The sequence below is a fragment of the Podarcis vaucheri genome (genome assembly GCF_965113315.1).
Source record: "Podarcis vaucheri genome assembly, chromosome: 1".
Taxonomy (NCBI): domain Eukaryota; kingdom Metazoa; phylum Chordata; class Lepidosauria; order Squamata; family Lacertidae; genus Podarcis; species Podarcis vaucheri.
The window spans coordinates 93,917,530-93,930,303 of NC_138759.1; the positions used below are offsets into that span (position 1 = coordinate 93,917,530).

A 12,774-nucleotide genomic window follows, 5' to 3' on the forward strand; every position below is an offset into this window, starting at 1 on the left:
GTTGGTAGCTTCGAGAACACCGTCCAACCATCTCGTCCTCTGTCGTCTCCTTCTCCTTGACAGCTTATGCGGAGAGAGAGCTTATTCTAGAGCTTATGCAGAGATAATTCAAAAAATGTATTTTTTAAAAACCCTACTTTTTCATTATAGCCAAACTGGGCAAAGCATAGTATGCTCACAACCTAGGAGTGCAAAAGATAGCTTGAAAGAGATTTGCAATTCTGGTTTGTAGGGAAAACCTTGGTTTGCCTGTTTTGGATGCAATAGTACTGTTTTGAAATGAAAGGAAAAATCAGAGCATACTAGGGGCAAGGAGTGTGTGAGTCGTGGGTTCTTTCATACAGCAGCAAACTACTGTTTGGTGTTACATATAAATCAACTACAAATGCGAAGGTAATTCCCAAAACAAATCCTCATATGAATAGGGAACTTCCCAGATATATAATTGTTTGCCTCACTGACACCAAGTTCTCTTGCTTCCCATTCCACCCTTGCTCCTTCTCCCATGGAACTGAGAGCCCAGCCTCTACCTCCCCACACTCTATATCACATAGGGTGTCGGGTGTGACGGAGGTGGACAATGTTTAGAGAAAACGGACTCATGGGCCAAATCTGACATGCCCACCACTGCTTTAAAAGATAAATTCAATACAGTGGTACCTCAGGTTACATACGCTTCAGGTTACATACGCTTCAGGTTACAGACTCCGCTAACCCAGAAATAGTGCTTCAGGTTAAGAACTTTGCTTCAGAATGGGAACACAAATCGTGCTCCGGCGGCACAGTGGCAGCAGGAGGCCCCATTAGCTAAAGTGGTGCTTCAGGTTAAGAACAGTTTCAGGTTAAGAACGGACCTCTGGAACGAATTAAGTACTTAACCCGAGGTACCACTGCAGTGAAATTCAATGCACACTTACTTAGGAATAAACATTATTTATTAATCATCTGAATAAGATGATTACATTGTTAGAGTATCCATCTTTTTCCTGAGCAGAACCTTTGTATTTTAAACAGCTGCTGATATTCAGCAGGAGTATTTTACTGAATCATCTCTTCTCCACTCAAGAAAAAATATGCCCCTAATAAATTCCTGTTTGTCAAGACCCTCCATCGTGCTTGGTTCTAATGTCATTTACCAACTGTTACTGCTAAGACCACCAGAAAGTAAGCAATCAGCAGTCCTTGCACTGTGCTTAGATACAGTTCCATGACCTGCTGAATTTTGTAAAGAGCTTGTGTCAAAGGTTGCTGAGCCGCACAACACCTCCTTCCCATTCCCCTTTTCTTTTGTGTGTGTTTTGTAGATTGTAAGCCTGAGGGCAGGGACTATCTTATTTTTAATCTTCATAAGCTGCTCTGAGATTTTTTCAGGCCGAAGAATGGGATAAAATGTTTTAAATCAATAAACAGCAGTTATATATGTTAGGTCATAAACGCTATATAAAAGCACAGACTGTCAGGAAAAGAAGTGGAACCTCTATATGCATTAGAAATGTGGCAAGGAGGCTAGATCACATTCTTATTGATCCAAGAAATGTCAGTATAAATATTGAGAGGTTCCAGTTTCTTCAATTAACTCCATGTGATCAGAAGCCTTCTAAATTATTATTTTCTAAATTGCTTATGGCAAATCTGCTTAGTTTTTATTAAAACATCTCTCAGCAGAGCTCTGCATATGAAAAGTGTCAGATGGCATTCTAGTAGGAACAATTGTAGCAGGAACTCACTGGCTATGATTGCATGTCATGCAAAAACTAAGCCATAGCTTAGTGGAATGTGAACAAATAGAAATGAGTCACAGCAAGTCGCGGGCTCAGGTGCTCCCCTTTCATAGTTCCTTGTAGTCAATAGGAGACAAAAAGTTTGCTTAACTGTGGCTTGTCTAGGCAGGCAAACGTAAGTGCCTGCTGGATCAGCCCAGTGGCCAATCTAGTCTAGTACAGTGGTACCTCTGGTTACGTACTTAATTCGTTCCGGAGGTCCGTTCTTAACCTGAAACTGTTCTTAACCTGAAGCATCACTTTAGCTAATGGGGCCTCCTGCTACTGCTGCGCCGCCGCCACGCGATTTCTGTTCTCACCCTGAAGCAAAGTTCTTAACCTGAGGTACTATTTCTGGGTTAGTGGAGTCTGTAACCTGAAGCGTATGTAACCCGACGTACCCTGTTCTCACAGTGGCTAACCAGACAACTATGGGAAGCCTGAAAGCAAGACTGGGCACAACAGCACTCTCCCCCACTTGTACTTTATCTTTCCCCTTGATCAGTTTAGTTGCCCTTTTCCAAACCATTTCCAGCTATACAGCATCCTTTTGCTGGTGAGGCAACCAGAACTGTACACTCTGATTATCATTAACGTTTGAAACAAGCTGGCTTCAAACTACCGTTACTAAAGCTGGTTCAGTCAAACTAAATAAAGTTAAGATTACTGTACCTAACTACAGTTCCAAGTCTGGAGGACACAGAACATTGTAGTTAATAAAAAACAGAAATGAAATCTTTTGAATTCCTAATCTTAGCTGTCTGAGAAGAAGCAAAGACTATGTGCTCACCCAAAGCTCCATGAAGCTCACATCTGTTTAGCTCACACTAAACTATTGTTTACTATGACCTGCTAACACAGCCACACTGCAATTCAATCAACATAAAAAGGCAGTATTTCAAATGCATAGATTACACAGGAGATACATGTACCCTGTAATATTACACAGTTAGGTGCACCTAATTAGATTAGTTGCACACTTTCCATAGGGCTGCTGGTTCACCTCCCCCTTCTTGCCAACATCAGGAACGGGAAGCCTGTGGCCATCTAGGGACTCCAGTTCAACCCCAGGCAACACAGCAGCAACAACTTGGAGTGACATAAGCGCCCTGCGTGTAATGAAAATGGATGTGCCCCTATTTAGTATTAATGTTTATGCTTCCAAAGCACTCTGTGACAAGAGTGCCTCAGTCTAAGGAGGAAATAATCTAACTGTGCAATATACAACATACTAGCAGTATGCCCCACTGAACTTGATGGAGCTTACTTCTAAGTAAGTGTGCATAGAATAAAAATATACGCTGGTGTGAGATATTAATGCAGCAGATAAATTCCAGTGTTATCTTAAACACATTCTCCCATGGCTACCATTGTGCTTCAAAAATGCTTGTCCATAATGGCAGGCCTACCTTTTTAACATAACTTTTCATAATGGGGTTTGTCTTGAGTGCAGGCTTTTAGATTATCTGCAGGCCTTGTAGGTGACAAATCAGTCCTTTTCTTGTGTAGATATATATTTCCTTCTCTAGTGATACACATCTCTGGGGCCACACTGCGAGGCAAGCTAAAGCAAGCAGAGATCTCCTTCCATTAATATTATAATGTCAACGATGAGAATGCTAAAAATACCACCCAACAGAAGAGTGAAATTAGCATATTTAGAGATGTATTAGTCCCATGAGTAAAATAATGCTATCAGCTTGCTGCAAGATAAAGCTAATTTGGCTTCCAACAGTTTATCAACAATGCGCCATTCCTCCACATTAACTAATTTAGACAGCTCTATAGCCTGCAAATTCACATGGAATGCTGTACTATGCTAAATTAACTGGGGAGGAAAGGTCACATCACTACAGTCACATCTGTATGCAGGCCACGGTGCTAGGAAACAAAGTAATTAAAATACTGTAATTGCAATTAGTTATTTCAATTACAATTTAATTAATGGAAAATACAAATGAATAATATTTAACATCTATCTTAAACTCTTAATTCTGTCAGAAGAGATTTAAAGATGATTATATTGAAAATAAGATGGCTTAGTCCAAATGACTGAATACGTGATTCATGCTCATATTTACATTCTTCATTTTCCTACTTTCTTATTTACTAGGTAAGGGACAGGCACAGGAAACTTACCAGTGTTTGTATTTTCATCAATATGAACACAGGGTGAGTGTGAATAATCATCTTCAGATTATTTATTGATCCGATCCAAAAATTACCTAAACATTGCCCAGTTGATGGGACTAAATAAACTGGGCATTGTACCATGTGAGCATTATGAACAAGTTCCCCTTAATGAATATGAAGTCAAAAGTTCTCTAACCAGTCGGGGGGTGGGGAATCACTTCACAGTTCAACCTGATGCATGTTTACTCACAGGCAAGTCTTACTGTATTCAATGGGGTCTTTTCCCTAGTAAATATGCAGTACAGTGGTACCTCGGGTTAAGAACTTAATTCGTTCCGGTGGTCCGTTCTTAACCTGAAACTGTTCTTAACCTGAAGCACCACTTTAGCTAATGGGGCCTCCCTCTGCTGCCACGCCGCGATTTGTTCTCATCCTGAAGCAAAGGTACTATTGTTCTCATCCTGAAGCAAAGGTACTACAGTGGTACCCCGCAAGACAAACGCCTCGCGAGACGAAAAACTCGCAAAACGAAAGGTTTTTTCGTTTTCGAGGTGCCTCGCAAGACGAATTTCCCTATGGGCTTGCTTCGCAAAACGAAGCTTGCCCCGGGGACAGCGGGTCTTCTCTTTTGAAGCAAGGGGCTGCGGGGAGATAGCGATCTCCCTGCAGCCCCTTGCTGCAAAAGACGTCCGGGGGAAGCGGGGAAGAAGCGCTTCTTCCCCGCTTCCCCCGGACGTCTTTTGCAGGGTTGCCGCCATGCCGAAGCCTGCGCGCGCTGACATCAGCGCCGCGAAGCCTGGGAGCGCTGATGTCAGCGCGCGCAGGCTTCGGCATGGCGGCAACCCTCCGCCAGCAGCGGCAGCGCTGCCGCTGCTGGCGGAGAGGTCCGCGAAGCCTGGGAGCGCTGATGTCAGCGCGCGCAGGCTTCGGCATGCCGGCAACCCTCCGCCAGCAGCGGCAGCGCTGCCGCTGCTGGCGGAGAGGTCCGCGAAGCCTTGGCCGGACAGCTTTTGAAGGCAGGCGGGGGGGGGGGGAGCAAAGACTTTCACCCCCGCCAGCCTTCAGAAGAGGAAGGCTGGCGGGGGGGGGGCAAACGTCTTTGTCTCCCCTGCCTGCCTTCCCAGGGGCTTTTAAATCGCCCCGGACAGCGGAGAAGTCCTCCGCTGTCCCTGGGCGATTTTAAAATGCCGCCCGCCAGCATTTTAAGATCGCCCCGGACAGCGGAGAAGTCCTCCGCTGTCCCGGGTTTTTTTAAAATGCTGGGGGTGGGAAGAAAAGCCCTTGTCCCCCCCCCCAGCCTTCAGAAGAGGTCCGGGGACAGATTGTCCCCGGACCTGGTCTGAAGGCGGTTTCCCTAGGAACGCATTAATTGATTTTCAATGCATTCCTATGGGAAACCGTGCATCGCAAGACGAAAAAACCGCAAGACGAAGAGAATTGCGGAACGAATTAATTTCGTCTTGCGAGGCACCACTGTATTAATTCAAGGTACTATTTCTGGGTTAGCGGAGTATGTATGTAACCTGAAGTGTATGTAACCCGAGGTACCACTGTATTAGAACCTCAGAGAGATGAATATACTGCTTGGAACGTGTAAGATAGTATTTATCCATTATGAACACCGCTCATAAACCAGTAGGCTATTGGCAATACAACATAATGAGATGAACAGACTTCCCCATTCACTTCAAAGATAGTTTGGATTTAAACCACTAGAAAAGAAAAATTATAATCATAAGGAAATTGTAGGAGAACTTCTCATAAAACCACATTGGGTTCTGAATTGGGCAGGGGGATCACAACTGCCATTACTACCCTCCCCCAAAAGTTGAAATATTTAGTGAAGTCTGCATCTAATGCTGCAATTCTAGTGGCCAGTTCTTATGCAGAGTTGGATTCAATTGACTTAGGCATACTGAACTCATCATAGGATCAGACTGTTGCCAGTGTCTGAAGGCAGATGATGCACCTATCTTGTTGAAGCTAAGCTAGGCTGTGTCGGGATGACAGACCACCTGGGAACCCTACACACAGCGTGTTGATTTCCATGGAAACAAAAGAGAATATAAACATAATATATAAAGTAAAAATATGAGCATGATTCATTAACCTCAGAGGAACTTGCTTCCACATCAACATGCATGTGTGCAAGAAGGAGAACCTAAACAGAAATAAAACTAAGCAACCACAACTATTTAAAAAGTAAAAATGTGAGTAAGTTTAATTGCCCACATGGGGACTTGCTTCCACATCAACATGCATGTGAGCAGGAAGAAGGAAGAACTAAAACAGCATTAAAAAAGCAAGAAGTAAATTGAGTTATGCAGGCAACAGGCCAGTTTTTCTAGAATCATCAGCATAAACTTGAACTATTTTTTGCCCCTTCATGTGCATGATCAAATTCAGCATCAGTACAATGGTACCTCGGGTTACGAACTTAATTCGTTCCGGAGGTCCGTTCTTAACCCGAAACCGTTCATAACCTGAGGCTAATGGAGCCTCCCGCTGCCGCTGCACGATTTCCGTTCTCATCCTGGGGCAAATTTTGTAACCCGAGGTACTACTTCCAGGTTAGCAGAATTTGTAACCCGAAGTACTTGTAACCCGAAGCGTTTGTAACCCAAGGTACCACTGTATGCACTTAACTGCTGCAAGGCTAGCTGCTCTCTCTTTTGCCTTTACCAACAGATGACATCATAATGAATTTATTTTTGCTGCAAATCTTTCCCCTTGCAACCAATATACATGGGTATGGATTGGGCTCAGTGAGGGTTTTCTGTAAGAATAAACTTCCTGCACATACCCACAGACACTTTGAAACCCAAGAAATTATGCCTTTGACTACTAATTGATGGGAATCACAAGTGGGCAGAGTGCTGTTTTGTTCATGTCCACCTTGCAGGCTTCTCACAGGCATCAGGCTGGCCACTGAGACCCCAGGATATGGGACTACATGGAACATGGGCCTGATCCAGCAGTCTTGTTTTATGTTCTTATGATGAGATCTCCTGAAGCAAACATGGGCAAGGAAAATAACTGGGCAAGTGAGAACTAGTTTGGCAGTTTCTGTCCGCACATGGACCATAGGCCAAAGGTTACCCCTTAGTATGCTGCTCTCTGCTGCTGGGAGTATTCACTTAAAGCATTGTGGGAAACATGCACTCACAAAAGGGCAATTCTGGGGGAGGCAATGAGTCATTCTTATTCCTGCAGTTTTTATATTCCACGCACCCCAGTTTACAATCAAATAGATAGCTATGTGTCGTGGCAAAGAAAGACCTTTGAAATATCAGAATTAAGTTTGATGTGCATATTCAGGACACAATTCTACATATCAAGGTTAGATACTAGCTCAGTTCTCCTATCTATATTCAAAGTAAGAGGCAAAATGCAAAATATAATGCAATACAGCTGAACACAAGAATTATCAGCATGAAATGCATATACTTCGGACATCTTTCTACACTTTGGTTATGAACGCTCAAATCCAAACCATTTTTCAAGGGGTGGGGGAGCACAGGAAAAATGTAAAATACAACAAAATGCATTTCCTGGAAGGCTGTGACATTGGAATGGAGGTGGATATGCATGGCCAGTCAACGTTCTGTTTTTTAAATGTGAAGATCAGTTTGACAGTTGTACTAGTTTTCAATGGGAAAGAAGGAAGAATGCAAGATCTAAAGTAATATCTGAATCAAAGCCTCTCAAAGCACTGCTTTTCTTACACTTAACTGATCAGCAAGTTAGTGGTGAAGAGAACAGTGGATTTATACTTTTGTTTGTGTATGTTTTGCTGTGGTGAATGCAAGATGAACGCAGAATAAAGCTGGCCTTAGTGTACATTTTCTAAACTGCATGGAGAATGTGTCCAGTAGGCAATTTTGCATATATCCCAGTCAATGTGTACAGTTTCCAACTAAGGCTGGGCAACCATTAATCAATTAGCAGGACATTTCACATATTGCTCGGTTAATATGGGCAGGTTGAACATTCACCAGCCAATATGCACAACGTCTACATTGTTCAACACGACTTGGCCACCACCGGCTTCAACTCGGGGTTGAAGGCGCTGCAGTCTGGAAGGCTTATATTGTATTTAACGAAGTTGGTGCTGGTTCACTAAAGGGCATGTTAACCTGATGTCTGTCCCACGTAAATTGAGAAGCCAAGACATGAGAGCCTGTGCAGGTGAGATCCGATACTCTGGCGGGCGGGGATACCGGGACAGATATTGGCACAGAAAGGAGCAACCTACCGGGCAGCGAAGAGACCACCAGAGCATCCGCTCTCGTTGCCATTGTTTCCCTTTCTCTCTCGCCTTTCCTATTCCGAAAGAGAAACCGCCCCGGTCTCCTCCTCTTTCTCCCTCAGCGGCTCGACGTTTCGCCGTCACCACCACCAGCCCTCCCCGAGATCACGTGGGCGATCAGGCGCAGAATCACGTGGCTTTTGTTTGTGTTTTGCCTTGCAAAGCGTGGGACGGCAGCTGTTGTCCTTGTCCTTCGGGGAACGCGCGGCTGCTTTCCACGTAACAACAAAGCTGCGGCCAACAGTCACGAGTTAGCCTGGGCAGAGCGCACTAGTGTTTACCGATATCCCCAAATAGGAAACTCTTCCCCTCCCGCTTGCGCAACGCTTGGTGGAATGCGTTCACGTATTCAGCTGCTGCTCATCAGGGATGTGGTAATCAAATCACGTGCAGACACGTGTGAACCAGCGCTGCTCCTCTTCCCCAAAGAGCTGTGCAAACTAAGGGCGGGAGAGGTCAAGCTACGGGCACGTATAGGTGGACAAACCCTGAAGAATCAGGAGCTATACCTACGGGGGGGGGGTGTTAATTTGTACTCGCAACTACTACAAGGAGCAGGCACCGAGGCGGGCTACTTTGCAAGGCTGTCTTAACGAGCAACGGCCCCTCCTTCCCAGAATATGAGGATAATGGATTGCATTAGTGTCAGCAACACAAATCTTTAAATGCTTAATTTTTTAAAAAAACCATTAAACTCAGACCAATCACATTTCCTCCGCCTCAAAACAAGGCACGCGTTAGACCATAAACTCGTGTCTTCCCTACTAATCTTCTGCGTGCGTGTTGACATGCCGCTCGCTCCCAGCGACACCCAAATCCTGCATTTCCCTCCCTTTCGTCTTCAATGGACAGCCGTTGCTTCTGCCCCTGAAAACGCCCGCAACGTAGGGTTGTGTCCCAACCTTAGCCCTCCTCAGAGGAGACCCGCCGAATTCAATGAACGTGGCTTTATGTTAAGGGCCTGCCATTTCAGTGGGTCTGCTCCGGGTATTATAATAAGCACAGGACTGCCAGCGTCTTAACCTGACACACATCCTCACTCAGGTGCAAGAGTTTATGGTGGGCTTCATTCCTACGTGAAACCGCGCCCGGGATGAAAGCAGGAAGTTCCGTGTGCAAGACAAGCAACCGTTCGCTGCTCTATTCTTTTCCTCTCTCTATGCGCTGCCTTGTGCCGAGAGGCGCTTCGGCGTCGGGTGAGGCCCGGCTGAATCGCGCATGCGGCTGCCCGGGCTGCTGCCTTCTGCCTGCGTTACTGCCGCCGCCGCTGAAGTGGGGTTACGTTAGGACGCCGGCCGGCCGGCTAGGCAGGCAGGCGACAGGCAAGCGGGCGGCGGGGGGTCTCCTTCCCTGAGGCGATGGGCTCGGACTGGAGCAGCCCCGAGGAGCGGGAGCCCCTCTTGCAGCCTCCGCCAGCGCCCGCGGCGCTGCCCCAGCACTACCCTGCGCATGGCCAGCCCCGGAGGACGGCAGCGGCCTCGCGGGCGGCGGCTCCCCGCAGCCCAGGGCTGGTCCCCGCGGCGCCTCCGCGCCCGCCGCCGCCTCCGCTGCCCGGCCGCGTGTACGGGCGGCGCTGGCTGGTGCTGCTGCTCTTCTCGCTGCTGGGCTTCGCGCAGGGCCTGGTGTGGAACACCTGGGGCCCCATCCAGAACTCGGCCCGCCAGGCCTTCCCCTTCTCCAAGCTGGACATCGCCCTGCTCGTCTTCTGGGGGCCCATCGGCTTCGTGCCCTGCTTCTTCTTCATGTGGCTCATGGACAAGAAGGGTAAGGGAAAGAGGAGGGAGGGCTGGCTGGCTGGCTGGCTGGCTGGAGCGGGGCCTGCTGCTTCTAGTGCTCCCACCCCACCTAAATATCTGGGGCAAATACCCAAAGGGATGGGCAGGTGGGCAGCGGTGCAACGACCCTACTAGGTAGAAACAACTGAGTCTTAAAAGGAGAACATTTTGTGGCAGAAGCTTTCCTGGATTAGAGTCCACTTTAGTTAGAGACAGGCGTAGAAGAAGGGCTGAAGTTCACGTTTTTGACCACGTCCCATGCTGTTATTTACTTAATTTATTGACTTTCTCTATCTTTCCTCACCAAAGAGCCTGTACGGTGGTATCTCGGGTTACATATGCTTCAGGTTACAGACTCCGCTAACCCAGAAATATTACCTTGGGTTAAGAACTTTGCTTCAGGATGAGAACAGAAATTGTGCTCCGGGAGCAGAGGGAGGCCCCATTAGGTAAAGTGGTGCTTCAGGTTAAGAACAGTTTCAGGTTAAGAACAGACCGCCGGAACGATTTAAGTTCTTAACCCAAGGTACCACTGTATTTCCCATGAGATAAGTTTCTAGAGGGAAGCGATGTGTCTCAAGCTGCTCACTTTACAGAATATCTGCTTCTTAAAATACTGTACAGACCTGCTTCCCCATCTAATGTATTACTTATTTAGCGGGTGTGCTGATATTCTATGTTCAAGCTGGCTAGCAACATGGAAAACCCCCCACATAATTTCAATGTAGCAAAAGGAGTAATAATAAATAAAACATAAAAAATGTGCAACCAAATCGAATAATTTCCATGGAAATCATAAGATCTAAAATAAACAAACAAAAAATTAATATCACAGCAACAATCTAACCCCCCACCCCCCCAGTGTCTGTTCAGCAGCCTCAGCTTTGCAACCTCAGCTTTTGTAGCTGGAGTCAGTCAGGCCTACACCCTTCCAGCCCAGGTAGAAAAGGGCCTGCAGGGCAGGGAGCAGGTCTTCTAGGACTCACAGCAAAGTTAAGAATTTCTTCTGAGCTTTCAAGGGCCTTTTGTTGTGTTTACAGTAGCTCTTTGGATCTGTGATCATTGCTGCTTAATAATCATGTTTTAATGCTGTGTCAGAGTAGATCACATTGGTTGAAACCAGATTCTATGAGCTACTCTGCTGGTTCAGTGACTTAAAGGCGTAGACTTGAGGAAACGGTTAGTGAAATAAGGATGCTGTTCGTCATGCTTGTTCCTTGCTCCTAGAATGGTGTTTGTATGTGCATTTGCAAGTGTGTTTGTACGGACCACATTTTTTGTACAAAAGAAAAGGTGAGTAACGGTGAGTAACAGAAAACTTGGCAGGTTAACCTGCCTGTTTATGTAGCGCAGGATTTTACATTGTACCACAGAGTTACAACGGATGGGGTTGGGCTATTTATGAGATATGGGAAGTGGATGAATCAATGGGATGCAGAAGGTGTCCTGACTCTTCTCACTCAAAGCCGATGGCCTCGCAGTCTGCCCTCTTTCACTCTCCCCAATTCAGGACAGAATACCCCAACCTCCACATTTTGACCTGACTTTCCAAGCACCACTGTTTGTTACTCATGTTCATTGTCATCCCCATTTTTGATATTCCAGGTGTTTGGAACTTACATGGGGGAAAGAACAAGGCCACACCATCTCCCTGCATTACATCGCTGTCTCTGAGTGGTATATAGACCAACATACACAGGCCAGTTATGCAATCTAGAACCCTGATCGTGCAGTGTTCTAAGTCACATGGTAAAACCTCACATGTAGAGCAGGCTTCCCACTTTAGACTTTCAAGGTGTCTCTCTCTGTGTAAGGAGGAATAGATTTGAGGTTTTCTTTCCAGTGGGACTAAAGGAAGAGAGTTACATACAGAGCTGATTTTGGGGCCCAAAGCTCACAGCATTTTTGGGGATGCTGACTGTCTTTACAAAACTAATATGGGAGCATGGATGAGGTTTGTTGGAGTGTTTAAATTGAACTCCCTACCTGTATATTTGTAAATAAAACTCATTTATTATAGCAATATAGTATTCTGCAACCTTTGTCCAAGGGACGCATACCTTGGTTGAGTGCTGCTCTTTTGGAATATCTTGCTGCCTGTAGTCATGGAAGGAGCACAATCATGCTATGCTCAGGTGTCTTCATTCTGAGTCCAGTGTTCAAAATTTGCCAGGTGCATTTTGTGACTGGCACGTGGCCAACTGTGGCCATGTGGAGATCTCTGATGCCAAGTTGGCTACTGACATTTCCATTTGGCTGTCCCCTCCAGCTTTCTTAAGCAGGTGAGCAAAATATTTATTGCATATATACCCCACATTTTTCTCCAAGGATTACAGGTGTCTCCCCACTTGCGCACAATCAGCACATGCACTTCCACTGACACATGCCATTTTTGGCACTGAAAGGGTCAGGGGAATTCCCACTCAGGTGCGACCTGGTGACATGTGCAGCAGCTGGGAACAGAACCCCTGCGTAAGTGGGGGTTCCCTTGTACATGGTTCACCCCTACTCCTCAGTTAATCCCGACAATAAACCAGTGAGGTAGAGGCTGTGACTGGCCCAAAGTCACCCAGTGATCTTCATGATCTACCAGGTCCTAGTCTGGCACTCTTAACCACTGCAGTGGTACCTCGGGTTACATATGCTTCAGGTTACATACACTTCAGGTTACAGACTCCACTAACCCAGAAATAGTATCTCGGGTTGAGAACTTTGCTTCAGGATGAGAACAGAAATCGTGCAGCGGCAGCGAGAGGCCCCATTAGCTAAAGTGGTGCTTAAGGTTAAGAACAGTTTC

General features: G+C 46.1%; 2 protein-coding genes across 5 annotated transcripts in view; one reads left to right on the top strand and one right to left on the bottom strand.

Annotated features, from left to right (window-relative positions):
• Window positions 1–8,419, bottom strand: part of HSPBAP1 (HSPB1 associated protein 1) — a 53,558-nt gene extending 45,139 nt beyond the window's left edge. For 2 of the 3 annotated variants that reach the window (XR_014222839.1, XM_082235618.1), the window contains exon 1: window positions 8,149–8,416. Coding sequence is in view for 1 of the 3 variants with exons in the window: in XM_082235618.1 (XP_082091744.1) it covers window positions 8,149–8,191 (43 nt within the window). In the remaining 2 variants the exon portion in view is untranslated. Of the gene's footprint in view, window positions 1–3,169; window positions 3,325–8,148 lie in introns of all 3 variants that reach the window. The other variant, XM_082235620.1, reaches the window with a different exon arrangement.
• Window positions 8,420–8,986: 567 nt separating this feature from the next.
• The window catches only part of SLC49A4 (solute carrier family 49 member 4), a 67,926-nt gene continuing 64,138 nt past the window's right edge, over window positions 8,987–12,774 (top strand). For both annotated transcript variants that reach the window (XR_014222838.1, XM_082235614.1), the window contains exon 1: window positions 8,987–9,966. Coding sequence is in view for 1 of the 2 variants with exons in the window: in XM_082235614.1 (XP_082091740.1) it covers window positions 9,561–9,966 (406 nt within the window). In the remaining variant the exon portion in view is untranslated. The remainder of the gene's footprint in view (window positions 9,967–12,774) is intronic.